Source organism: Felis catus, chromosome C2 (assembly GCF_018350175.1).
Source record: "Felis catus isolate Fca126 chromosome C2, F.catus_Fca126_mat1.0, whole genome shotgun sequence".
Lineage (NCBI taxonomy): Eukaryota > Metazoa > Chordata > Mammalia > Carnivora > Felidae > Felis > Felis catus.
Window position 1 is genome coordinate 156,409,372 of NC_058376.1, and position 27,871 is coordinate 156,437,242.

A 27,871-nucleotide genomic window follows, 5' to 3' on the forward strand; every position below is an offset into this window, starting at 1 on the left:
AAAATAACTGGCCTGTATTCTTTTTAAAAATAGACTTTTTTTTTAGAGCCATTTTAGGTTCGCAGCAAGATTGAATGGAAGGTACAGAGACTTTTCCACATACAGGACTGCCCACCCCTCCTCGGTTCACAACCCTCTGGGGAGCTTCCCGGGGGAAATACGAAACCAGTCTCTGACTGCAGGTGGCAGGGAGAGAGAAGGAAAGAGGCAGGCCACTCCAGGCTGGTAGGTGGCAGTTTTAATCAGCAAAGGGATCAATACAAGGCAGCAAGATGAGTGGATCCCTGCCCACGCCCACCACATACAAAGAGGCTTCACCTGGATTTAGTCAAGTGCACTGTGCAGGTGTTCTCAACACCACATTGCTATCTCGAGGGGGTATCGTTGGAGCGGCTTCTGGGAGCAGAAAAGGCAAGTGGGACCCACGTCCTAAGACAGGGAAGCGGATGAGGAGCCTCCTGGGTCCAACTCACAGGTTGATAGCAGTCACGTCTTTTGGATGCCCTCCCCCAACACCCCTGCCACCACATGTGCACAGCCTTCCCCACTATCCAAAATCTGCATCAGAGTGGTACATCTGTTACAATCAGTGAAGCTACATTAACACATCATGACCCAAAGTCCACAGCTTACATTAGGGTTCACTCTTGGTCTCGCACATTCCATGGGTTTTGACAAAGGTATGATGACACCTATCCACCATTATACTTTCAGTGCCCTAGAAATCATCTGTGCTGTGCCCACTCATCCCTGCCCACCCCCCCAAGTGCCTGGCAATCTCTCATCCTTTTCTGCCTTCATAGTTTTGCCTTTTCCGGAAGGTCATAGAGTTGGAAACACAGTATGTAGCCTTTTCAGATTGGCTTCTTTCACTTAGTAAAGTGAATTTATGTTTCCTCCGTGTCTGTTCGCGGCATGATAGCTCATTTTTTGTTAATGCTGAATAATGTTCCATTGTCTGGATAAATTATACAGCTTCTTTATCCATTCACCTATTGAAGGACATCTTGTCTGCTTCCCAGTCTTGACAGTTATGAATAAAGCTTCTGTAAACATTTGTGTGCAGGTTTTTTTATATAACAATTTTTAACCTTATTCATTTATTTTGAGAGTGAGCGAGCATGAGCTTGAGTAGGGAAGGGGCAGAGAGGGGAGACAGAATCCCAAGCAGGTTCCGAGTTCTCAGGGTGGAGCCCGACATGGGGCTCGAACTCATGAACCCTGCGATAATGACCTGAGCCTAAACCAAGAGCCAGATGCTTAACCCACTGAGCCACCCAGGGGCCCTCGTGTGCAGGTTTTTGTGTGGGCATTAATTTTCCCCTCACTTGGGTAAATACTAACAAGTGTGATCAATTGCTGGCTGGTGTGACAAGAGTGCATTTAGTTTGGAAAGAAGCCTCCAGACTGTCTTCCAAAGTCGCATTACCGTTTTGCGTTCCCACCAGCAACGAATGAAGAGTTCCTGCTGCTCTGCATCCTTATCAGCATTTGGTGTTGTCAGTATTTTGGATTTTGGCCATTCTAATAGTTGTGTAGTGGCTTGCATTGCCGTTTTGGCCTAGATTCTTGAATAATGTCAACGGCATGATGAGAAAAGCTGAAGAAAAGAAAAGCTAAAAGATCAGAGACCACTAAATAGAGGAGACAAAATGGATTCTGGACTGCAGCCTGTCTCCAGGGGAAAAATGTGCACGAAAGACATTATTAGAACAGTTGACAAAACTGGAATAATGTATCAATGTGAAATCTCCTGGACTGGATCGTTGTCTGTAGATTTGCTTTTAGAACCTACAAACTGACAGATTAAGGGCCAAGTGGGCTTGATGTATGCGACCTACTCTCAAATGATTCAGGGGGAAAAAACCCTACAAATAAAATAGAGGAAATGTGGTGTAATATTAGCAACTTATGAATGTGGATCATGGATACATAGGAGTTGTTTGTACTATCCGTGCAACTGTTCTGCAAATTACTTAAAAATAAAAAGTTTAAAGCATTAGAAAAATAACAGGTCTGCCTTTAACATCCCACCCCTATCTCTGGATGCACACATACAAGTTTCTCCAGCATATTCTTGAAGAGTGGAATCGCAGACTGAAGGCGTGTGCATCTTCAACTTGATCTGCTGAATAGTTTACAAAGGGTCACTGACATCCGCATTAATTCTGTTTATCCATCGTCTTCCTCTCACTGAGAGGTAAGGTCATTGGCAGTGCCACCAAGGTGTATAGGCCTTGGACCCGCGGCATCAGCCTCACCAGGATGCTGGCTAGAAATGCAAATGCCCAGACCCTCACCCCAGACCTTCTGAGTCGGAAACTCTGGGGCACCGCCTAGGAATCTGCGTTTTCACAAGCGCTCTAAGCGATCAAAAGGTTTTAAGCGGCGCTGCGATCCGCTAGGGCCGCGTCCGGCTTGCAGACCGCCAGCTCCAAACAAATGAACAAAGGAGCCCCCAGAGCCCGGTGCAGAACCGGAGGGCAGCGCGCCATGCCCAGGGCACCCTCCCCGGCGCGGGCAGCTTCTCTCGGACCCCCCGGCCGGGTGGCTGGGTGAGGGAGGGCGCAGGACGGGGCGGGCCGGAGGCTGGTGTCCCCGCCTCCCAAGCCTTGGGCTCGCCGCGTTGCGCAGTCCTCCGCCTTCCTTGCCTTCTCGTCCCCTTCCTTCCTTCCTTCCTTCCTTCCGCCGGGCGCGATGGAGCCGGGACGCGGGGCGGCCGCGGCGCTGCTGGCGTTGCTGTGCGCAGTCTGTGCGCTGCGCTGCGGGCGCGCCCAGTACGAGCGCTACAGCTTCCGCAGCTTCCCGCGGGACGAGCTGATGCCGCTCGAGTCGGCCTACCGGCACGCGCTGGACCAGTACAGCGGCGAGCACTGGGCGGAGAGCGTGGGCTACCTGGAGATCAGCCTGCGGCTGCACCGCCTGCTGCGCGACAGCGAGGCCTTCTGCCACCGCAACTGCAGCGCCGTGCCCCAGCCCGAGCCGGCCGCCGGCCTCGCCCGCTACCCCGAGCTGCGCCTCTTCGGGGGCCTGCTGCGCCGCGCGCACTGCCTCAAGCGCTGCAAGCAGGGCCTGCCAGCCTTCCGCCAGTCGCAGCCCAGCCGCGAAGTGCTGGCCGACTTCCAGCGCCGGGAGCCCTACAAGTTCCTGCAGTTCGCCTACTTCAAGGCAAGTCGGCCCGCCCCGCCTCCCGAGCCCCGCCCCCAGGCCCGCGCCCCGCCCCATCCCCGGGCCCGGCCCTGCCCCCAGGCCCGGGCCCCGCCCCATCCCCGGGCCCCACCCCATCCCCGGGTCCGGGCCCCACCCCATCCCTGGGTCCGGGCCCCGCCCCCATCCCCGGGTCCGGGCCCCGCCCCATCCCCGAGTCCGGGCCCCGCCCCATCTCCAGGCCTGGGCCCCGCCCCATCCCCAGGCCCGGGCCCCGCCCCATTCCTGGGCCCAGGTCCCGCCCCATCCCCGGGCCCGGGACCCGCCCCCAGGCCCGGGCCCCGCCCCATCCCCGGGCCCGGGACCCGCCCCATCTCCAGGTCTGGGTCCCGCCCCCAGGCCCGGGCCCCGCCCCACCCCCAGGCCCAGACCCGCCGTCTGGGCGGCCCCGCCTTTCCTTGACCCGGCCTGCTCCCACCCAACCCTGCGAAAGGAAGCCTCCAACTTCTGTTCCCCTTCTTCGTCTTAAATAGAGGTGCAAATGCTTTTCTGGAAGCGTTGTTCTGAGGCAGAGAATTCGTACACAGAGCGTCTAGCGCAGTGTCTGCCACGCAGCAGTGCCTGATGAATGTTACCGGGTATTTGACAGACTCTCCTTTTCTGTGTGTTCCATGAAAACCCCTTTTTGATTCCAGTGGCGGCTTTCAGTAATTGAGGGGAAGAGGACCTGAGCTGCCGCCTAGTCTCTCTTAAAGAGAAGGAAACTGAGGCCAGGCCGGGGCAGAGTCTCCTTGGGAGCACGCACGCCTGCCTGGAGTAGCAGAACGGGGCACTGTGGTTCATCCGGGTTGGTCCTCTCCGCTCTTTTTCGTCTAGAATTTAACGCGGTTGACTTCCTCCTTTGCGGCTGCTTAAATCCTGTGATTGCTGGCTAAAAATAGCCACAAATTGCAATTCTTGACCCTCTGAGGTCTTTCTCAGGGGACCCACAAGTTCTAAGGATGGGCTCAATTGCCTGTTACTGGACAAAGTGACTTTAACTTGGCAGGTCTTTACCAGATTTTGCCAAGGAAGCCCTCCTAAAGCCCAGCTTCTGCTTTACCTAATTGGAAACGCTTTTCAAAGGAATATATTGCGTTTATGCATTTGTTTTAACGACTACCAAACTAGATTCATGGCATTTTCCAGACTCTGGAGGTAGAAGTTGTTTGCTTTTGTCTTTGCTTTGAGTCTTTGGACTGCAGGGTCTGTTTTTCGTATTTCTGAAACAAATCCATGTTACGCTGTGCTCATAAGAGTAATAAAATAGCGCGAAACCCTAAATAGGTGAACACCTGAGTTATTTCTATGCTTACATTTTTGTACGAGGTCTCGATTTTGTGAATGTTTGTTCTGGCAATAAAAAAAAAATAAGTTTTAAAATAAAACCAGGGGATAAAGTTCCAGGACATAGAAAAATGATGGCTGGCTCACACCATCCCTATTTTTAAGCTAAAAGTGACTCATTTAATTTTCTCTTTTTTTGTATAGCTTTTGCCAGATTACTGTCTGAACCGAATTTGAGTCATATAATCAAGGGGGAAATGTTTTATTTTTAAAACTGGAGAACAGTGGAAGCTGATTTCTTTTCTATACAGATGAATTTGAAAGAAAAGGTATACATAGGGAGGAGGGAAAGAGGATCTTCCTTAATGTGACCAGAAGGCAAAGGTTTTCTCCTTCGGCATGGCGTCTTCAAAGGTCGGGATGGTCACAGCCACTCTTCAAAACCCTTTACTTACAAGTCAGTAAAATACCATCTGTGTTGGTATTTTGAGATCTCTTATGGGACAGGAAAAGGTTCAGAGTTTTGTGAGTAAGCCAGAATCTTCACTTAGTTGCTTCGACTGAAAATCACTGAAGAAGTGATTTTAGGTGGTGTTACTGCATGCTTTAGTTTTTTCCTTAGCGACGTTTCTATTTTCAGACCAAATGGGTGGGGACCAAATGACGGTGTGCCAGGCCCATACATCCGGCCTGGCACCTGAAACCCGAGGCTGGTTCTGAGTGCCGCCTGCTGTGGGAGGACTTGAGCAGGTGTTATCGTGCCAGTCTGATTTGCAGGCCTCTGTTTCAGTGATTAAGGACAAATGCCTGAGTTGAACACACAGATGGGGATGGTGGGGTTGGCCTGTCAGAGTGGGGCAAAGAGGTATGGATGTGTGCTTTTGTAGGAAGGGGCTCCTGGTATGGCCCGCAAGCCCACGTAGGTTTTAGGTCATCGCCTATCTTAGGTCCACGTCCCCAGCCGTGGGTTCTCTCCATGGCCGCATTTCCACGAAATGCTCACCGTCCCCACAGGCTGAGCAAAAAGTGGGCCCCCGCACTTGATCGAATCCCGAATGACTGTTGAGGTCTGAGCAGGTAGAGCGGGCCCCGTCCCAGGCACTCCTAGCCCACCCCTTGCCTGGACCAGGAGTCTCTCCCCACGCCCCCACCCCCTGTCACCACATTGAGGAGTGGCTGGTAGGGAGGTAGCTGGGGTCCTCCCGTGCAGGTGGCTGTTTCTCAGGAGCTCACGGGAGGGTAGTGCTCCTTCCCCCTTCTCCAGAACCTGCCTGGGTTTCTGTGCGAGGTTCAGCTGCCAAGATGTGGCTCCACGTTTCAGCCGGCAGAGCCCGACCTGAAGTGAATACACCACCCTTTCCTCTCCAGGAAGGGCTTCCATGAAACTCAGATCCTAAGTTAGCGGCCTTGAAGATCCCATTCTGTGCCCTTTTTTCTAAGTGCCCTTCTGAGAATTCGAGAGTCTCATTTCATTGGCAAATGCTGTAAAGGGCTGCATTCATACCTCCTCCCTTCCTGCGGGCCGGCCTGTTTCCGGACCTGAGCGTAAGGCCTTCTGTAGAGCTCTTGCAAGGGCATTCCCACACGGGCCACTCACGGGCATTTCCGAAATGCCAGCGCTGACATCCGGGAGTCTGCCCTCGTTACTTCTCCGGCCTAGCTGCCGCCTCGTCTCCAAATGACTTGGTGCCAATCCTGGGGCACTTTCGTACGGATACACGCTACCCTTTGATGCGCAGGATTCCAGGATGTGCCAAGTGTCCCTTTGTTTTCTGTCTGCAAACCTCACTCCCACCTCTGAGCGGCCCTCTGGATTGGCCGAAGGAGGCTCCGTGCACATGTATGGGTGCCTCCGCTTCCCCACAGCGAGGTTGTGCCGTGATTCCCGGGGACGGCCAGGGACAACACGTCAGCGTGGGGGCCCTCTGCTTGCGGGTCACGTGTCCGCCCAGGGGGGCGTCCCCATCCTTGCCCTCCCGCCTGCTGGAGCCCACACCCCAACACACGCTTCCTCCCCGAGGACTTCTGCCTTCCTGGTCACGGTCCACGAGGGTGCCCTGCCTGAAGCTCCTGGGCCACACACCTTAACGGATGTTGCCGGGAGATCGGGAAGCATACTTGAGGGTACGGTACATGGCGGCAGGGGTTTTCTTTTCCTGTTTTGCTCGTTGTTACAGACCCACTTCCTAGAGCAGCGGCTGGCAGGCAGGAGGCTCTCAGCGAATGTTTGCCCAGTGAATGGATAAGGGAACGGTGATGGGGGTCATCGAGAATGGTGAGCAGGAGGTTCTGCCAGACATGTGGGAAAATATTAATATATTTAGGAACATATACGTATCTTGGAAAATACTAATGTATTTTTCCAGAAGGCGTGGCGTAGTCATACTGGATAGTTGGAGGAATGTTTGAGGGTGGTTATTTACAAAGGCTAGTGATGGTAAGTGTGAGCACCCCTTGGCCAAAAAGGGCGAGGGTGAGGACAGTTCCAGGACGCAGGAAGGAGGGAGACTGTCTGGAGAGGGCCGCCTTGAGAGGAGCTGTGGCCTTCAGGAAGGGGCACTAGCAGCCCAAGGTGACAGAAGGGAGGGAACCAGGAGGCTAAATAATCCAACCTCACCCTTTTGCCTTCCTTCGGGCTCCCACTGGGGCTCCTCACTGGTGACCCCCACTGGAAGCAGGAGAGCAAGAGAGTGCAGGTTTCATGGGCCACGGAAGTCCATGAACCCCCGGCTGGAAGCCCTGTGTTGAAACACAGAGTTACTTGCAGGACTGAGCGTTCTTGTTTTGCAAAAATCACTGTTCATCTTCCATTGAGTAGATGTCACGTCTCTTCGTTGTACTTAGGCAAATAATCTCCCAAAGGCCATTGCCGCCGCTCACACCTTTCTACTGAAGCATCCCGATGACGAAATGATGAAGAGAAACATGGCGTATTACAAGAGCTTGCCTGATGCCGAGGACTACATTAAGGACTTGGAAACCAAGTCATATGAGGTATAAGTGGGTTTTCACACAGCCGACAGAGGCAGCGTGAGTGGCTGAAGGAGGAGGTCTGGATGAACAGCTGTTGACGTCTAAGGGCCTCTAGGATTTTTGATGACACTGATGAATATTAGGGCAACAAGAACGATGGACTGTTTCGCACGACGGTGACCCACTTAAGAGTGAGGTTTTACATTCTGTGAGGCACCTGAAGCCATCTTTCCTTTAAATGCTGTATTTTAGAAATAAGGTCATTTGATCGTTTGGTTTTTAAGATAGAGGAATGAACACACAGTTTCTGATGAGACTAGAAGACATATCTTTTCACACACACACACACACACACACACCATATGTACTGAGGTGGAGAGGGAATCTGGGAGCGTGGAGGGCTGACTTGACAGATTAGAGACTACTGGAATCTCTGCCTCTGCAGGGGGGAGTCTGATGAGAGGGAATGGGGAAGAACCTAACCCCTGTGAGCACTTGCTGTTGTCTGGACCTGTCGAATGTGGGCGCAGGGGGCATGGGTCCTAAGGGAGGGCAGGGCCGGGTTGAAAACAGAGGGATGTGTTGAAGGGGTCCATGGGCAGCTGGTAGGTTCCAACCAAGGCCCAGGGTTTCCTGTAGTGTGACCAGACTGCAAGCTCACTTTTTCACTGGTGGGGACCCTCCAAGTCTCTATTCTGGGGGCCCTTCAGTTTTCCAGGGAAGAATCCTCCAGCCTTTTGCAGGACTGGTGGCGGCTCATGCTCGTCCGCTGGTGTCCGAGAGCCGGTCTGGGGAGAGGGATGGGGTCGCCGCGCCTGGGTCGGAGACCTCACCCGCTTCCTGGCTCTCCGCCCCACGCCTCCACCCCCGCCCTCCTATGCCTGGTCCCTGACCCTCCAGCCTTTATGGATGGGGTCTCTAGAAAAGGAATCACTGGTCTCTGGTAAGGAGCAGCTTTGGGAGGTGGGATCTCTTGGGCACGTAGGTGGGTGTGAGAGGAAACCTAGGGCTCCAAAAGCCCCGTTCAGACTTTCAGTCCTGCTTTCTGCTCCGCGCCTGGCGCCAGTCTCCGTGCTCGCCAGCGCCCGCAAATCCGACAGGTGTGCGGCGTAGTGGAGTGTGTGGTGTGTGGGGGTCACTTCCCCCCGAGACCCTCCTCTGCGACAATTTGGCTTTCTGTCCTTCCAAAAGTCGCCAGAGTGTCTTATCTGCCGCTCGCTCCTTTTTCATTCTCCTGTGCAAAGGGTTTATGCCTTTTAATCCTCGTCGCCGCCGTGGCTGTCGTGGGGCTTGGGGAGCAAAGCGGAGCGCACATGGTCGGTGCACTGCGCGTAACTGCAGCTTGGCTAGACCCTTCTTTCCCTCTTCCGAGTCCTGCCGGCTGTGGTGGGGCTGCCCTCCTGTGTGCCCAGGGGGCCCTCTCCCCATGTGGCTTTCTTCTTGTCGCCCCGGCCCTGCTGCCCCTGCAGAGCCGGCTGCCTGGGGTTGCTGCTCGCGTCCCCGGGCAAGGCGCCTTCAGTTCTCTGCCGGCCTCGTTTGCAGGGGATGCTGCCTGCCCGGGAGGTTTAGGGAGGTCTTGCCGCGCGAGCTGACACCTGAAGCTTGGCGAGAAGCTCAGGTCTGAGGGGTGGCCCTTGGACACCCCCCGTTCTGGAGCAGCTGGAGGAGGACCCCGAGGGGAGCATTCCCTGCTTACGTCCCGGCCCGTCCTGCACCATCCACACTGGCAGGGTCGTGTGTGCATCCCAGATCCCTGCTCGTTTCTTCTGCGACCAGGCAGCTTCCTCGGCCCCGTTATTTCTCTCTGTCTGGTCCAGCCGACGATGAGCAGAAATGCCTTGACTTTTCCGCTGCCGGGCAGGTGGCCACCGTCCCCAGCAGCTAGTGTAGTGGCTTTCCTATTTTATACGTAGCCGTTGGGGGAGGGGGCCTGCCACCTGCTGCCGAGCTTATGTGTTTTCTTCGGCTCAGTTTTAAAAATCAGCTTTACTGAGGGATAGCTTGCTTGAAATGCATCCACCAATTTTAAGTGTATAATTCAATGATTTGGGGGGAAGGTGTGCAATTGTGTAAGCACCACCATAATCACACTATAGAGTAGTTTCATCTCCTCTAAAATGCTCCCTCAGGCCCCTTTCCAGTCAAGCCTTTGTCCCAACCCCTGATCGTGGCGGGGGGGGGGGGAGCCGGGGGTGGCACTGCTCTGATTTCTGTCACTGTAAGTTTTTCCTTTCTTCTTGATCTGAATTTGGTTGTATTACCCAGCCCCTCCTACTTTTTGAATTAGATGAGAAGGTACCATTGTACACAGGACAGAAAAAGCCAGATAGAAGTCAGTTCCCGGTTGGCTTGTGTGTGATTAAGGGTCGGCGTGGTTTTCTGGGCACTGAGGAGAGCAGAACTCCGTGCTGGTCTGCCTCCTTCAGGCCTGCAAGCTCCCCCCCCGTGCCTTCCAGAGCCTGTTCGTCCGAGCCGTGCGGGCCTACAATGGCGAGAACTGGAGGACGTCCGTCACAGACATGGAGCTGGCCCTTCCCGATTTCTTCAAAGCCTTTTACGAGTGTCTGGCGGCCTGCGAGGGCTCCAGGGAGATCAAGGACTTCAAGGACTTCTATCTTTCCATAGCAGGTTGGTGGCGTTTTGGTTTGGACCGGGGACCAACGGGACAGCCTCGTGTGGCATCTGCGTGCCTTCCTGATGCCTGCAGTGGCCTCTGGGGGACGTTTGAGCGTCCCTCCGACTGGGTAGCTGGGGAGGTAATATGTAACCCACGCAGACCAGCCTTTGCCTTTCCAGGGGCTTCTGGAAAAATAACTGAGTATAGTGTCCAAGCACAGGCCTGGAAAGGGGGTCGGCCAGATCAGCCTGCCCCATCACAGATTCCCCACAGGCTTTCGGAAAAATAAAACCGGGCCCGAGAGCAGCTCACGACCCACGTGATATAAAGCATTGCCGTGTTCGCCATCTCTGAGCGTGCAGTCCCTTGTACAGCCACCGCCACCTCCCGCCGTTTCATCTTCTCAAACGGAAGTTCTGTGCCCAGTGAACCCAGCTCCGCCCTCTTCCCACCACGGCCCCTGGCACCACCGTTCTACTTTCTGTCTCCACGAATTTGGCTACTCTAGGTACCTCGGATGAGTAGAACTCGTATTTGTCCTTTTGGGACTGGCTTATTTTACTTAGCATAACATACTCGAGTTCCAAAAATATTGTAACAAATTGCTCATCTTTTAGGTTTATTTATTTAATGTTTACTTATTTATTTTTGAGAGAGAGAGAAGGAGAAAGAGACGGAGCGTGAATGGGGAGGGCCAGACACAGAGGGAGACACAGAATCTGAAACAGGCTCCAGGCTCTGAGCTGTCAGCACAGAGCCCGACGCGGGGCTTGAACCCACGAACCACAAGATCATGACCTGAGCCGAAGTCGGACGCTTAACCCACTGAGCCACCCGGGCACCCCTATGCTATTGATATTTTTTAGGACTATAAGCCACTCACTTTATAGACTATTCCTCAGTTTGAGTTTCTGTTGTGTGTCCTCACAATTACATTCAGGTTGCGTACTTTGGGCTGGAACATTACGGAAGTATGCTTCTCAGGGTATCACATCCAGATGTACGTGGTATCTTTTTGCCCCTTACTGGTGACATTCGTTTTGAAGCACTGGTTAAGGTACTTTCCAGTTTCCAGTCTCTCTATGATACTGTTTTTCCTTTCGATACTAATAAGTAATTTGCGAAGAGATACTTCAAGACTCGGACAATTTGTTGTCCGTTAAACTGTCTCCACCCCTCCCCCCAGTACCACACATATACTGATTTAGCATGTATTGAAGACTCTTGCCTGATTCTTTTTTCTCTATAAAGGAAAATAGACACATATATATATTTTTTCTGTATTTTTATGTTTACTTCTCTCATACCAAATAGGTACCATACTTTATACACTGTTCTGCTCTTGGTTTTTTCTACTTAGCAATATACCTTACCTAGCACGTGGAGATAGTCATTCTTTTTATTGTTGCTGAGTACTCCATCGAGGGGTGGTGGGAATAATATGCCCCAGTTTATTCAGTTACCTGATGGACATTTGGTTTGGCCCAATCTTTTGCTATCACATGAAATATTGCAAAGGGGGAACTTTAGGGTTTGTTTGTTTGTTTGTTTTTGCTAAGTGTAGGGGTATGTTTTCAAAGTCAACACAAGTGGGATAGATAGTTCAAAGAGTAAATGTCTCTGTAAATTATTTAGTACGTTAAGGTACTATTTTTGTATTCCTACCAAAGGAATACAAAACATGTACACATGCACTCCTACAAAACATGTACCGTCATCCTGGAGTCTTCTGCTTCTAACTGCGCGAAGGGAGAAAAGAGAGAGGACCAAGGATCATGTGGGAGACTTTAGGGACCAGTCCCAGAAGTGGCACGCATTAGTTGTTGCTATCCACGTTTCATTGGCCCAATTACCCATAGGGCCCCACCCTAACTGCAAGGGAGGCTGGGAAATGTAGTCTTTGACATCTCGCTCTGTTGTTATATTTAGGTCTACCTCTTCTCTTTTAAAGGCTGTGTAGATTCCATTGTTTGTATGTATCAGAGTTGAGTAGTCACTAGCCTGTTGATTGGCATTTAGGTTATTTCCAAGTCTGTTTGCTGTTACAAACAGTGCCTGGGTGTGCCTGTGTCTAAGGAAAATTTCCTAGAGGTAGACTGCTGGGTCCGAGAATTTGTGTATTTTAACTTTGATACGTTTTGCCGAATTTGTCTCCAAAAAGTGTGTTTCTGTTTTGCTTCTATCAAGGGAATATGAGACTGTAAGTTTCACCATTTTCCCTCTAATGCTGAGTGTTATCAAATTTTAAAAATGTTGCCAATTTAACTTGCAGACGTGTGGAGTGACCATGTGGTACACGTGAAACTGATGTAATATGTGTGTCCACCATACTTCAGTTAAGCAAATTTTTATTTGCCAGTTTAACGCTTTAAGATATTTTAGATGGGATTGTGTGTGGGTGGGGAAGGGGCAGAGAGAGAGGGAGGGAGAGAGAATCCCAAGCAGGCTCCCTGCTCAGCACAGAGCCTGACTCGGGGCTCAGTCCTACCGACCGTGAGATCATTGCCCAAGCCAAAAATCAAGAGTCAGAAGCTTAACCGACTGAGCCACTCAGGTGCCCCTCGATTGTGTTTCTTTTAAAAAAAAATTTTTTTTAACGTTTATTTATTTTTGAGACAGAGAGAGACAGAGCATGAACGGGGGAGGGGCAGAGAGAGAGGGAGACACAGAATCGGAAGCAGGCTCCAGGCTCTGAGCCATCAGCCCAGAGCCCGATGCAGGGCTCCAACTCACGGACCGCGAGATCGTGACCTGAGCCGAAGTTGGACGCTTAACTGGCTGAGCCACCCAGGCGCCCCTGGATTGTGTTTCTTAATTACAAATGAAGTATAACATATTTTCACAATGTTTATTAGCCGTTTTTAAAATTTCTTTCTGTGAACCTCCTTTAGCCATTTTTATATTGGGTGTTTGTCTTTTTCTTACTGACTTTAAGGAACTTTGTATATTAAGGATTTCAGCCCATTTATCATAACTGTTGTTGAACTATTTTACCTTGATTATCTTTACCTTTCACCGGGATCACAAGGAGAGGGGGGCAGAAGTAGTTTTAAGAAACTAATGAATGCAGGGGTGCCTGGTTGGCTCTGTTGGTGGAGCATGTGACTCTTGATCTCAGGGTGGTGAGTTCGAGTCCCACGCTGGGTAGAGAGATTACTTAAAAACTAAAAAAGTGAAAAAAAGAAAAGAAAAAGGAACGAATGAACGTACTGCTCTGAAAATCTGTGTGTATTCTTTCAGATCATTATGTAGAAGTCCTGGAATGCAAAATGCAGTGTGAAAAGAACCTCACCCCTATTGTAGGAGGCTATCCCGTGGAGAAGTTTGTGGCCACCATGTATCATTATTTGCAGTTTGCTTATTATAAATGTAAGTAATTATCTTCCATGAGAGCTTGGGCAAGGTGCTCAGTCCTCCTAAGACTCAGCTTCCCCATCTGTAAAAAATAGGGTTATGAACCCTTACCTGTGCTTGTTGAGAGGAGTTGTCAAGGTCACATCGACAGCCCCAGTTGCTGGGCCTCGCACAAAAAGGTGGCAAGGCCTGGTGATTCAGGGCGCATGTCAGCTGCGTCACTTACTAATTTCTCTGTGCCTCGGGTCCTCATCTGTAAGTCAGAGATCATCGTATTAACCTCCTGAGGTTGCCATGAGGGGCCAATGGGTTGACAGGTGTGGAATGCTTGGGGTATTCGTACACGAGCGTGTGACAAACCTCTATCAACGTGCTTTGTTGAGTGGCTGTCCTGCCACGGCCACCTGCCGTTTTACCCCACCTCCTGTCCTCTTGAGGGTACTCTGAAAGCTTTGCCTGCTGAAGGTTAAAAAAGGGACCAAAAAAAAAAAAAAAAAAGATTTTTCTTCTGTGTGCATATGTGAGTGTATACATATCTATTTACATTTTTAATTTTGGTAATCAGGATTGTCCCTGGGAAGGCTGTGTAGCAGTCATTTGCACCAGAGCTCTGTGAGGAAGGGAAACGGCCCCTTCCGGCAGCGACCCTGCCATTACGACGGCCTGAACCTCACCCAAGGATGCAGTGAAGTGTCCTGAAGTGTCCCTTGCTTGGGACATCGCAGGTCAAGAGGAGGGTGAGGTGTGGCTTCATCAGGTGTCCTTCCCCTTGCACAGAGGGCAGGGATGAAGTTTTGTGTTTAAAAAAATTTTTTTAATGTTTATTTATTTTCGCGAGAGAGACAGAGCGTGAGAGTGGGAGGGGCAGAGAGAGGGGGACACAGAACCCGAAGCAGGCTCCGGGCTCTGAGCGGTCAGCACAGAGCCCGATGGGGGGCTTGAACTCACAAACTGTGACATCATGACCTGAGTTGAAGTCAGATGCTCAGCTGACTGAGCCACCCAGGCGTCCCTGTCAGGTACATTTTTTAAACACCCTGGAAACTTAAAAACGTACATTAGAGAGAGTGGTAGTATGCCCATCACCCAGCTTCAACTTTAAAAAAAAATTTTTTTTAATGTTTATTTATTTTGGAGAGAGAGACAGAGCGTGAGAGTGGGAGGGGCAGAGAGAGGGGGACACAGAATCTGAAGCAGGCTCCAGGCTCCGAGCTATCAGCACAGAGCTGGACGTGGGGCTCGAACCCACAAGCTGTGAGATCATGACCTGAGCCGAAGTTGGACACTCAACCGACTGAGCCTGAGCCACCTGGGCACCCCATTTATTTATTTATTTATTTTTAATGTTTATTTATTTTTGAGACAGAGAGAAAGACAGAGTATAAGCTGGGGAGGGGCAGAGACAGAGGGAGACACAGAATCGGAAGCAGGCTCCAGGCTCTGAGCCATCAGCCCAGAGCCCTACGCGGGGCTCGAACCCACGGACCGCGAGATCGTGACCTGAGCTGAAGTTGGACGCTTAACCGACTGAGCCACCCAGGCGCCCCGATGTTGTTGTTGTTTCAATAAGCTAGTATTTATTTCATTTTCACAAAAATCTCTGTTGGTACCTCCCTGTTGGGCTTTGAAACCCAAGGAAGAATCGATCAGGTCTCCGAGCCCTCTGAGCCCGGCTTGGTGCTGTGTGCACAGGGCCAGAACACTGGGAGTTTAGGAGTGTTCCGGATACATCCAGGCTCCGGCGGCTCATGGGTCCTCGAAATTCTCACGTGCTCAGGAAATCACCCCGCATCTCGGAAACTGTGGCAATGACTTATGAACACTGGCAGACCAAAACCTTTACATCTGCTTGCTGCTTCGAAAGAAAATCTTTGCTTTCCGGGTTTATAGGTAAAGAGTATGAGTTAACGTTTACTTCTTGAAATTGGCTTCTTGAAAGTCGGCCCTGTTGTGAACTCTTTCTACACTATCTGCCACACTAAATTTTTTGAGGGCAGGTGTCATTTATACTTGAACCCCGGCCCTGAAAGGCCTTGAACTAAGTGCCTTTCCCAGCCTTCTAGACCTGGTGAATGGCCTGTGCCCTTAAGTGCAGGTTTTAAGGTTGTTGTCACAGGAAACAGCCACTAGGTGGCACAATTTATTCATACCCAAGTTTTCGTTACTCTGGCCAAGCTGAGCTTTTAGCAAGGGTAGTGTTCTGGGTTGTAAATTGGAGTGCAGCGTGTCAGGATAAATGCCCGGGGGCTTGTGGCTTATCACCCCTTTCCCTTTGCCCCCACCCCCACCCCCAAAACAAACCCCAGCCCCTGCAGATCCTCTATGCTGAAGGTGCCATCGGAGGTGGGGCAACTCTAATGAGGGATGTTAGAGGTGGGAACCCCAGTTTCCAGGACATATCAATAGCAGGTGACTTCACATCTTTTCCGGCCCAGAGGGCCCACCGCCTTTTGGGTTTCCTAGCGTTGGTTTAGCTGCAGGAGGGCTGCCTGGATCTGGCCATGGTGGTGCCATCCGGAGGGGACCCAGGCACGTGCTCCCTACCTCCCTCAGCCCGGGAGGACAGTCCAGGCCTTGGGAACCCAGCCTTCCCAGCCCAGGTCAGTGGATCCCGAAGTGCAGTCTAATAGACATTTCTGCAGAGGCGTCTGCCTCACGAGGAACCTCCGTGTTTGAAAACCACTCCCCAGGCTGCTCTGGAGACCCGGTCTGTGGCCTGCCCGCCCAGGGGTGATTCTGGTCCGTCCCAGGCTTTCCCAAGGAGGGGATGTGCACAAGGGGCTGGCTCATGGCCGTTCCCTTTAGGCGGCTGTGCTGGTGAGGGGAATTTCAGGGCAGGGTTTGCTGATTTCCTGTTCCTCTTTTCTCCCCGGCCTCAGTGAACGACCTGAAGAACGCGGCCCCCTGTGCGGTCAGCTACCTGCTCTTTGACCACAGTGACAAGGTCATGCAGCAGAACCTGGTGTATTACCAGTACCACAGGGACAAGTGGGGCCTCTCGGACGAGCATTTCCAGCCCAGACCAGTAGGTATCAGGGCGCCAGGCGTCACGTTTCCTGGCCTCCTCTTCATTCTCACTTTCAGGATACTGTTCTGCATCTTAAGACGAAGAGTTATTGCAGAAACGGAGGGGAACTCCTTTTCTTCTGTTGTTTTTCTAGTTGTCGTTGTTGTTTTGTCCTTGAACATTTTACCGCTCTATTCTGATTCCTAAATCAGTAAAAACTACCAGTTTCAGACATTATGGAAATGTTTTACTCGGAAAGCGAAGTTCTTTCAAAGTCCCGTGCCTTTTCCCTACGCCCTGCCTTACCGCTACGTACGTCTCATGTACACAGCACGTGTGTCTTTGATTTTATGGAAACAGGGTCACGCGTTACCTGCTCTTGTGCACGTTGCTTCGTCTTTCTCGTGAACGTTTTCCGTGTCACATTCCTACGCCTGCTTATTTTTTTGCACCTCCAAGGCATCATTTAATTCCCCTGATGGACAGGCCCAGCTTGGCGTGTGTTGCCAGGATCTCCAGGATTATATCCTACTCTTTTTTTTTTTTGAGAGAGAGAAAGAGGGAGCGAGAGCGCGTGTGTGCGAGCAGGGGAGGGGCAGAGAGAGAGAGGAGGACAGAGCATCCAAAGCAGGCCCTGCCCTGACTGGGTGGCTCAAACTCACAAACTGTGAGATCACAACCTGAGCCGAAGTCGGACATCTAACCGATTGAGCCACCCAGGTGCTCCTATATTACTTGTAAAAAAGCTTTTTAAATTGGCCTCTGCCCTTAACTTGTATTTTCATTGGGATTTTTATGTGCTCTCCTGTCTGCCATCCATACGTTTTCCTTCATACCTCGCTCCCCAGCCAACACACCCGCAAGCTTTCTCTCTCTTTCTCTCTCCCCCTCTCTTACTTGGGGCTGGCCACTCTTTCTTGAGATATGATTCATATGCAATAAAATTCATGCTTTTAAAATGTACAGTTGAGGGGCGCCTGGGTGGCTCAGTCGGTTGGGCGACCGACTTCGGCTCAGGTCACGATCTCGCGGTCCGTGAGTTCGAGTCCTGCGTCGGGCTCTGGGCTGACAGCTCAGAGCCTGGAGCGTGTTTCGGATTCTGTGTCTCCCTCTCTCTGACCCTCCCCCGTTCATGCTCTGTCTCTCTCTGTCCCAAAAATAAATAAACGTTAAAAAAAAAAATTAAAAAAAAAATAAATAAAATGTACAGTTGAGTGGTTTCTAGCACATTCACGGAGTGGTACGACCATGACCACTCTCCAATTTTAAACATTTTTATCGCCCCCGAAAGAAGTCCATACCTGTTTCTCCCTCCTCCCGGTTCTGACATGCAAAGGTTGGTCGTAAAAACTGTTCTGTGTTTGTGTTGAACAGGAAGCAGTTCAGTTCTTCAATGTAACTACGCTCCAGAAAGAGCTGTATGACTTTGCTAAGGAAAATATAATGGACGATGATGAGGTAAGTTTGCACGGTTAGCACACGTCTGGCTCGGAGAAAATATTACTCACATCTTTGCTGAAGTCACTAGAAGCCCTAGTCGTCCCTGAAACAGAAGGGGACCCGGAGGAATACAGTCTCTGTGGGCGTTTTAGTGGAAGTCAGAGCTCTGGGGAGGGGAAAGACGGCTTTCTAGGAAACCCAGGCTGCAGCCCCACATTTCCTGACGGTGAGTGTGGAGGGACCCATCCTAGACGTCATCCAGACATCATGTTTTAACTTTATAAAAAACACAGTGGATTCTCAATTACTCAGTGCTCCGAACACCCTTGGAAACACTCATCCCGATTTCTCTGTGATATTATTATTATCTCTTTTTTTTCTTTCTCTTTTTGTTAATTAGGTCCTTGCTGAGTGGCATTTTATCGTTCTCGGAGACAGCTCGAAATTCCTGATTTCAGCTGACTCCTTTTTGAGAAAGACTCCGCTCTCCTGCTCTCGGAGCATTTAGGGGTGGGGCAGCCTAGTCACAGAAAAGTCCTTAGGGGCGGTATTTAGAGAGATGCATTTGAAACAAACCAGAACATGCTTCCTAAGGCCTAAGCCTAGGGGCTTGCCGGCTGTTGGAGCATATCCTGGCCTGACCCCTCACCTCTGAGCTGCTAGGCTGCACCCAGGGGCCCGGGCCCTCTGGATTTTCTGTTTCCGCTGCCTGGGTTTTGGTGGAGCACCTCTAAGTAAGATACCATGGGATTTGTTTTCGGTGCACAAATTTGCACGGGGTGGACCTGCCACTGGTATTCATTGGATTTCCCAGAGCTTCATTGTTTCATTTATAAAATGGGACGAATAATGGGGACCTCACAGGGCTGGGAAAATGAAATACCATGCTGCATGTGGAAGTGATTTATAGACCAGGAGGTGATCGTTGTGGCATGTGTCTGAGAAGCAGAGCCTCAGATAAGGTCACAAGGATGCTGCAAAGGCAGGGGTGCTGGCTTGATACAAACAGGGTTGGCTGCTGTTGTTTGGAACGTGGAGAAAACCATATTGAAAAAAAGGGAGAGTTGAGTTCCTAATGGAAGCCACTACTGACATTTTGAGATGTATACCTCCACTTTTTCTTCCATTTCCCAATATATATTCATTACAAACCCAATTGTAATAGATATCATGGCTTTTCCATTTAACGCTGTAATATGAGAAGCTTCCCTTGTTATGTTTTTCTAGAACAGCTTTATTGAAATATTATTCGCACACCATAAATTATCCTTTTTAAAGTACAAATACAGTGTGTTTTTGTATACTCACAAAGTTGTGCATCCATCACTGCTATCAAATTTTAGAGCATTTTCATCACCCCCAAAAGAAATCACAAACCTGTTAGTGGTCTCATTCCCCATTCTTTCTCCTCTGCCTGCTGCCCCCCCGCCCATCTCTGCCCCCAGCCTCTGGCAACCACTAATTTACTTTCTGTGTCTATGGATATGACTGTTCTGGACGTTCATATAAATGGAATCATAGGGTATGTAGTCTGTTGTGACCAGCTTCTCTCACTGAGCATGTTTTCAAGGTTCAACCATGTTGTAGTATGTATTATGTTACATGTGAATTTCCATTTTTATTGCTGACTAGTATTCCACTGTGTGGATATACCACTGTTTGGTTACCTGTTCCTCTATTGATGGACAGTTATACTGGGTTGTTTTCACTTTGGGGCTATTTTGAATAATGACACCATGAGCATTTGTGGGCATATTTTCGTTTGGACAAAGGTTGTTAATTCTCTTACATAACAAAAGTACATACGTGGAAGGGGAATTGCTGGGTAATATGGTAACTCTATGGTTACCTTGTTGAGAAACTCCCAGACTGTTTTCCAAAGGGGCTGCACCGTTTTACATTCCCAGCAGCAATGTATAAAATTTCCAACTGGCTACATATTTGTCAGCCCTTCTCGGTGTTTGTCTTTTCTATATTAGCCATCCTAGCAGGTAAGAAATAGCATCTCATTGAGGTTTTGATGTTCATTTCCCTAATGACTAATGATGTTGAGCATTCTTTCATATGCTTACTGGCTATTTGTGTATCTTCTTTGGGGAGATGTGCAGTCTATTCACACTCTTTGCCCATTTTTTTAATTGGGTTACTTTTCTTTTTATTGTTGCATTGTAAGAGTTCTTTATCTATTCTGGTTATAAGTCCTCTGTCAGACACATGAATTGCAAATATTCTCTTGCAATATTCTCTGTGGGTTTTCTTTTCGTGTTCTTAATGGTATCTTAAGGCATAAAAGTTTTAAATTTTGATGGGATCCCATGTATCTGTTTTTTCTTTTTTGCTTGTGTTTTTGGTATCAATCTCTAAGAAACCATCACTTATCCAAGATCATGAAATTTTACTCCTATTTTTTTAAGATTTCTATAATTTTAAGACTTTAGGTCTGCAATCTATTTTGAGTTAATTTTACATATGATGTGAGGTAGGGGTACAATTCCATTCTTTTACATACGGATAACCAGTTGTCCCAGCACCATTTGTTGAAAAGACTTTCTTTCCCATTGATTTGTCTTGGTACCCTTGTTGGAAATCAACTGACCATAAATCTGAGGGTTTATATCTGGGCTCTCAATTCTAATCCATCGATCCAGATTTCTGTCCTTATGCCAGCACCACACTGTCTTGAATACTGTAGCTTTGTAGTACGTCGTGAAACTGAAAATGTGAGTCTTCTGATCTCATTCTTCTAGATTGTTTTGGCTATTCTTAGGTCCCTTGCATTTCCATATGAATTATAGGATCAGCTTGCCAATTTCTCTAAAAGGCAGCTGGGATTTTTTATAGGAATTGGGCTAAATCTGAAGATCTTTTGGATAGTATTGACATCTTTTTTTAAAAATTATTATTATTTTAAAATTTAAATCCAAGTTGGTTACATATCGTGTAATACTGATTTCAGGAGTAGAATTTAGTGATTCATCCTCTACATAGAACACCCAGTGCTCCATCCCAACAAGTGCCCTCTTTAATACCCATCACCCATTTAGCCCATCCCTCACCCAAAACCCCTCCAGCAACCCTCAATTTGTTCTCTGTATTTAAGAATCTTTTATGGTTTATCTCTCTCCCTGTTTTTATATTATTTTTGCTTCCCCTCCCTTAAGTTAATGTTTATATCTTAAATTCCACATATGAGTGAAGTCATATGATATGTGTCTTTCTCTGACTTATTTTGCTTAGCATAATACACTCTAGTTCCATCCACGTTGTTGCAAATGGCAAGATTTCATTCTTTTTGATTGCCAAGTAATATTCCATTGAAAATGTATATACCACATCTTCTTTATCCATTCATCCGTCGATGGACATTTGGGCTCTTTCCATACTTTGGCTACTGTCGATAGCGTTGCTATAAACATGGGAGTGCATGTGCCCCTTCGAAACAGCATGCCTGTATCCCTTGGATAAATACCTAGTAGTGCAATTGCTGGGTCGTAGGATAGCTCTATGTTTAATTTTTTGAGGAACCTCCATACTGTTTTCCAGAGTGGCTGCACCAATTTGCATTCCCACCAGCCGTGCAAAAGACATCCTCTTTTTCCATATCTGTCAACATCTGTTGTTGCCTGAGTTGTTCATGTTAGCCATTCTGACAGGTGTGAGGTGGTATCTCATTGTGGTTTTGATTTGTATTTCCCTGATGATGAGTGATGTTGAGCATTTTTTCATGTGTCAGTTGGCCATCTGGATGTCTTCTTCGGAGAAGTGTCTATTCAATGTCTTTTGCCCATTTCTTCACTGGATTATTTGTTTTTTGGGTGTTGAGCTTGATAACTTCTTTATGGATTTTGGATACTAACCCTTTATCTGATATGTCGTTTGCAAATATCTTCTCCCATTCTGTCGGTTGCCTTTTATTTTTGCTGATTGTTTCCTTCACTGTGCAGAAGGTTTTTATCTTGATGAGGTCCTAATAGTTCATTTTTGCTTTTGTTTCCCTTGCCTCCTGAGATATGGCAAGTAAGAAGTTGCTGCGGCTGAGATCAAAGAGGTTGTTGCCTGTTTTCTCCTCTAGGATTTTGATGGCTTCCTGTCTTACATTGAGGTCTTTCATCCATTTTGAGTTTATTTTTGTGTATGGTGTAAGAAAGTGATCCAGGTTCATTCTTCTGCATGTCAGTGTCCAGTTTTCCCAGCACCACTTGCTGAAGAGACTGTCTTTATTCCATTGGATATTCTTTCCTGCTTTGTCAAAGATTAGTTGGCCATACGTTTGTGGGTCCAATTCTGGGTTCTCTCTTCTGTTCCGTTGATCTGAGTGTCTATTTTTGTGCCAGTACCATCCTGTCTTGATGATTACAGCTTTGTAATACAGCTTGAAGTCCAGAATCGTGATGCCTCCAGCTTTGGTTTTCTTTTTCAGGTTTCTTTGGCTATTCAGGGTCTTTTCTGGTTCCGTACAAATTTTAGGATTGTTTGTTTTAGCTCTGTAAAGAATGCTGGTTATTTTGATAGGGATTGTGGATAGTATTGACATCTTGACAGTATTAAGTTTTCTGATCCATTAACATGGGATGTCTTTCCACTTCTTTAGGTCCCCTTTAATTTCCTTCAATAATGCTTTCTTACATTTCATTAAGAAATGAAATTTTGCTAATGGAATTTTTTTCTTAATTTTGTTTTCAGTTGTTCATTGTTAGTAGATAGAGATACAGTTGATTTTTGTATATTGATATTATAATTCTGCAAATTTGTTGAAGTTGTTTATTGTAATAGTTGTGTGTATGTGTCGTTTTGCTTAGGAGGTTCTATATACAAGATCATGTTATCTATGAATAGAAGTGGTTTTATCTCTTTTCTTCCAATCTGGATGACTTTTATTTATTTTGCTTTGCTAATAGCCCTGACTAAAACCTCCAGTAAAATGTCAAATAGAAATAGAGATATTGGACATCCTTGTTTTGTTTCCAATTTTAGAAGGAAAACATTTGGTGTTAGCATTAAGAATGCTGTTAACTGTGGGTTTTTTGGTAGGTGCCCTTTGTCAGGTTAAGAAAGTTCCCCCTTCTGCTCCTAGTTTGTCAAATGTTTTTATCATGAAGTGGTGTTGAATTTTGTCGGTTGCTTTCTTCTGTATCCATTGAGATGATCGTGTGGTTTTCGTTAACCTTGTTAGTTAATGTTTATTTTAAACATGACTTTTTAGTGACTAACAGTCCGTGGTATGGATTTTTAAAGTTGAGCTTTTTGTTTTGATAAGCATTTTAGGTTGCTTCCAACTTTTTGCTTTCACAAATAACACAGCTGTGACTACATTGGATACCTTTTCCTGGTCATTTCCTTAGGATAAATTCCCATGGGTGGGATTCCTGGGTCTAAGGCTATGAATGAGGGCTTTTGATGTACAGAAACAATATATTTAGAAAAATCACAGGTGTTAGAACAACAGGAGAACTTTTATGATATTCACTCAAGCTCTCTCACATCACAGATGAGGAAATAAATTCAGAAAGGTTGAGTAACTTGCTCAAAGTCACACAGCTGGTTAGTAATCATCCATTGCTCACCAGAATTATTCTAGGCTTCAAAATTCCTAGGATTCTTGGACCTGACACTGCCATGGTAAAGAAAGAAGTCTGTCGAAGGTCCTAGAAGCATTTAGCTTCTTAATCAAAGCTTTAGAACCGTGAGCAAGCGACTTTCTTTTCTATATATCAAATTATATTTCAGCTTATTTTCAAATCATATTGGGTTATTTCTATGTATCAAAGAAATAAGTATAATCAATACAATAAAATTATTAATTTAATCTTTAAGATTCCAAGGGCCAAAATACTACATTGAGACAAAACGTCAGTACGATTCAGCTACTGATATTAGGGGATTTCTCCTTCATTATCCTGAAATGTGTTGTAAGAGCTCCTGAAAGTTTTGCACACTCATTAAGAATTTTGCAGACGCGAATTATAGTTTCAGAAACCTTATAAAGCAGGCTGAAATGGATGCATCAGGTTTCAGGATCTGATGGTTATTTGTTTCGGGAAGGTCTAAAAGAAATAGATTACAGTTTGCAGGAGTGATTTACTGAGAGGGAGTGCTCTCAGGAGGCAAAGAAGTGAGGGGCAGGGGAAGGAGCCATGAAACTATGAGGTCTCCGCCAGAGTCAAGCTCAGCCTGATCCCATGGGAGCTCCGGGGCACGAACTGTACCACAGAGCTCTTTCTGCATTTTGTACGCACCTTATCATCCTCTCCCTGGTGGTTGGCAGCCTGGAGGGCTTGGGGTGCAAACTCCCCGGTAGGGCTGCTCCCTTTGGCCAAGGTCAATTGTCCAGAGAAGGGGCAGCTGTAAGCCATCAGCAACTAACACTCCCAGCAGCTGGGGGACGGGTGCACCCGAAAGATCTGAGCAAGGCCTCCGCTGTAACAGGCCACAGAGGGGGTAGTGTTTCTTTCGTCTGCATTGCTTTGGGTACTTATTAGTGAGCTAAGAGCAAATGATACCACACCCCTATGTCACAGCAGCCACACCGCGAGAAACGGTAACTCTGGGAACAGCTGTCATGGCCATACATATAATCCCTCTACTGTGTTTTCCTTTTGGGGCCCAGAAAGCAACGGAAGCAAACATCGTTTGTTCAATCAGTCATCTTCCACTTCTGTCACTTTAGTTTCTAATCTCAGGCATGATACGGTAGAAATATTCGATGAAAATAATAAGACCCCCTTTTGTGTCTCGCGTGCTCGGGAGGTTTCCCAACTATTCTCTGATGCTGAGAGGTTATAACAGGAAGTGTGGTAAAGTATCAAACGGAGCAAAGAGGCTCTTGGCCTGGGATGGTGACCTCTGGGAGGGAGGCCAAGCTGGCCCTCACGGGGGGGGGGGGGGGCCTGGCCCTCGTGGGAGTAAGACTCGGCCTGCTTGGTGATTCGCTCATTCTTGGCGCTGAAGAAAATGGGTGTCCTCAGCTGGTGGCCCAGGTGTGTCGTGGGAGAGAATTCAATGCAGGGAGGAAACGAGAGAGTGTGCTGGGCTATCAGATTGAGGCTTAAGGCTGATTGCAGAAGGGGGGAGCGGGCGCTCCTGGTACTAACCGTGGGCAGGCGGGTCCCACGACACCCAAGAGACCGTCCTGTGAACGGAGTGACCGCTTCAGCCACACCAGGGATACGCACACATACCCTCTTCCTGTAGCAGGTTTCCGACTATCTCCGTTCCAGGCTCTAGGGAAGGAAAGTCACCCGGGTCCTGGTCCTCGAAAAGCTCATGATCTGCTGGTCAATGTAGAAAGGGAGCAGACAGAGAGTGCTCCCGTGGAGTAACTACCAAGAAGGGGGATGCCCAGAAAGGGGGGCTCTAAACGGGTCTTTCAGAGGGTGGCTGGACTGCCCCCCTCCCTCACACAGGCCCTCTGTGGGGGTTGCAGAGCCCTTGACTCCAAGTTCCCAAGGAGTGGAAGCCAGGTCCCCTCCCAGGTAGAAGGCAGGTCCTCTGGGCCCAAGGGCAAGGGGGAGGGGCTGCTCCAGCCCACACAGGCAGCTGGCAGCGTCCAGCCCACAGTCTGGGGGCGGGGCCTCTTAGAAACGGTCTTGGCTCAGCAGCACTTCTAAAGTCAGGTAACCCACTTAACAGACGTGTCGTGTCGTCTCTTACAGGGAGAGGTTCTGGAATACGTGGATGACCTCTTGGAGCTGGAGGAGACCGGCTAGTCCACAGCAAAGAGAAGCCCCTGGATGTCCAGGGGACACAGATTCTGTCTGCCTTTCCCCAGTAGCCCACGTCGCCGATACCTCAAAGCCTTCTCTTCACTCTGCGAAGTGAAAGGGAAGCCTCGTCTCTCACTACGTATAATAAGGGGCGAGCCTGCCTTCCCCGTGACCACACCTGCCTCCCCACGCGCCTCCCACCTTCACACGGGCCTTTCTCACTATTTTGGTTGGAAGCACAGTCCTCCATTTTTTCCCCCCAGAAAATCACAATTTTTTTTTTAATAAGAAAAATATTCCTCAAATTAGATAATTGTGAAAACCTGTTTTGGGCTTTCTGCTCTTTCAGGTTGTAGACTCCATTATCCCCATGCCCTGATTCAGGAAGACAGTGGAAGACACGGGCCAAACTTCTCCACACACCCCCCCCCCGGCCCCGTGACAGCGTACAAGTGGTCTGACCCGCACCATTTCTGGCACCCACTGAAAGGGAAGCTGCGTAGATAGTGCAGGCTCCAGAAATGTGGCTTCTGCCCCACACTTCTGCATCTCCAAAGTCTTACAATGGTTGGCCGATCCCTGGGCACCATAGTCAGTTGCAAGTCTCAGAGTTGGAAATGGAAGAAAGCAGAGGGGGCTGGTCTCATTCATTTTTTCAATAAATATTTATTGAGCACCTACTACATGTTAGACGTTGACAGGGGCACTAGAAACGCTGTGCAGAATGACGGGGAAAAAATCCCTGCCCTCCGGAGCCTACGTCCTCTAAGGGAGACAGACAACAAATAAATAAGAACAAATGTATATGAACTATCGAGAGTGTTAATTGCTATGGGAAAAAAATTAAGCAGGAACACGGGCAAGGGGGCCTGGAGATGAGGCCTGGAGTCTTAAATTGGATGGGCAGGGAAGGCCTCGCTGAGAAGGCGACATCACGGCCAGACTTTGGGGAAGCGGGTCTCAGGGAAAAGCATGCCAGGCAGAGGGAACAGCATGTGCAATGCTTTACATGGAGAACATGCTCCCTGTGGCCACGGAGGCCAAGGAGAGGAGTGGGCAGGGGGAGAACGGAAGGAGATAAGTCTGACAGGTGTTAGTACATGAGGTGGGACGAGCACAGACGGCTTAGGCCAGCGAGAGGCTTCTACTCCGGCTGAGGTGGGAGCCGCTGGGAGAGCGCCCTGACTGACTGGATCCCTCCAGCTGCCACGTTGTGAAAAACCTGAGCGTGAGCCGGGCGGAAGGGAGTGCTGGCTCGGACCCGGGTGGTCGCGATGGGGACGTAAGAAGTGACCCATTGGATGTGGAGCATGAGAAAGAGGGGCTAACGGTGGCCTCCAGGCCTTTGGCCAGAGCACCGGGAAGGATGGCGTTGCCATTGGCCGAATATGGGGAAGTTCGGGGCGTGGGCTCCGTAAGGAGTTTGGTGCAGAGCAGCTGGGATGGGAGCCTCCGGCTGCGACCAAAACTTGAGAAGCTTCTCAGATCGGGTCTTCAACAGAGCCTGAAGCAGGGACCCAAATGCCTGTGGTTAATTGTGGGGGTACGTTCAGCAGGCACCTGTAAGGTCTCCATCACTGAGTCATTGACCGCCCCTTAGAGGGGTGGAGTGGACCTTCGCAGGCAAGTGGCTTGGTCAGCCAAGGGCAGCTCTCTGGAAAAAGGCCTGTGGACCCCTGGCAGGACCGCTGTGGAGAGGCACAGCGAGGGGGCCGGAGGGCAGGGGTGCGGGTCCTGACTCTTGTGAAGGGGCTCTGGGAGGAGCGCCACGCCCCCTGCTGAATCATGGGCAAGTGTGAGGCCGGAGGGGATCACCTAGACTGAACGTGTGTGTTGAGAAGCCAGAGAAAAGGGCCAAGGAGGAGCCCTGGGGCTCTCTGCGAAGTGAGAACCCCACCAAAGAGACCGAGAAGAAGCCACCTTTGAGGCTGGAGAGTGGTGTTCTCAGTCTCCTTCATTCAAGCTCATTCCCTCTTTCAGTGAGCTGCTTAGTCTAGTTGGGACCCTCTGGGGATGCAGGGTGGATGACACTGGCGTGGCCTTGGGGAGACGGGAATTTTCTCGCAGTGGCATGGGAAGGGAAGAAGGGAGAGAGAGTTGGGGGTCTTTAAGGTAATGGGGAACGTGGGAGGTGGGAAACGCAGGTATTTTTGGCTTTCCAGTCCCCTCCCCCTCCCCCCATCTCTCCACCCCCCCTTCCCCCATCTCACTATCCGAAGCTCCAGGAACACAGATGGGAGCTTGTGTTCCTCCTCCTGAGCTAGTCTGCTTCCTCCCTGGGGAGCACCACATTTATGGAAATAG

General features: G+C 49.1%; 1 protein-coding gene across 2 annotated transcripts; it reads left to right on the forward strand.

Annotated features, from left to right (window-relative positions):
- The first annotated feature begins 2,608 nt into the window (after positions 1 to 2,608).
- Positions 2,609 to 26,374, forward strand: CRTAP (cartilage associated protein). 2 transcript variants are annotated; one of them, XM_019811013.3, is made up of 8 exons: positions 2,609 to 3,168; positions 7,318 to 7,467; positions 9,903 to 10,074; positions 13,304 to 13,432; positions 15,110 to 15,307; positions 16,297 to 16,442; positions 17,799 to 17,882; positions 25,517 to 26,374. In XM_019811013.3, exons 1-8 carry the CDS (start codon positions 2,698 to 2,700, stop codon positions 25,568 to 25,570), a joined length of 1,404 nt encoding a protein of 467 aa, XP_019666572.2. In that variant the 5' UTR covers positions 2,609 to 2,697; the 3' UTR covers positions 25,571 to 26,374. The 2 variants fall into 2 exon arrangements, with proteins under 2 accessions (XP_019666572.2, XP_011284603.2); XM_011286301.4 differs by lacking the exon at positions 15,110 to 15,307 and having other exon boundaries at positions 2,619 to 3,168.
- The last annotated feature ends 1,497 nt before the right edge of the window (positions 26,375 to 27,871 follow it).

Excerpts from the sequence above, each read along its gene's own strand:
- CRTAP (XM_019811013.3), top strand. The coding sequence starts at position 2,698 with ATGGAGCCGGGACGCGGGGCGGCCGCGGCGCTGCTGGCGTTGCTGTGC. Across the intron at positions 10,075-13,303 it reads CTTCTATCTTTCCATAGCAG|ATCATTATGTAGAAGTCCTG; the intron begins GTTGGTGGCGTT and ends GTATTCTTTCAG. Across the intron at positions 13,433-15,109 it reads GCAGTTTGCTTATTATAAAT|GGCCAGAACACTGGGAGTTT; the intron begins GTAAGTAATTAT and ends CTGTGTGCACAG.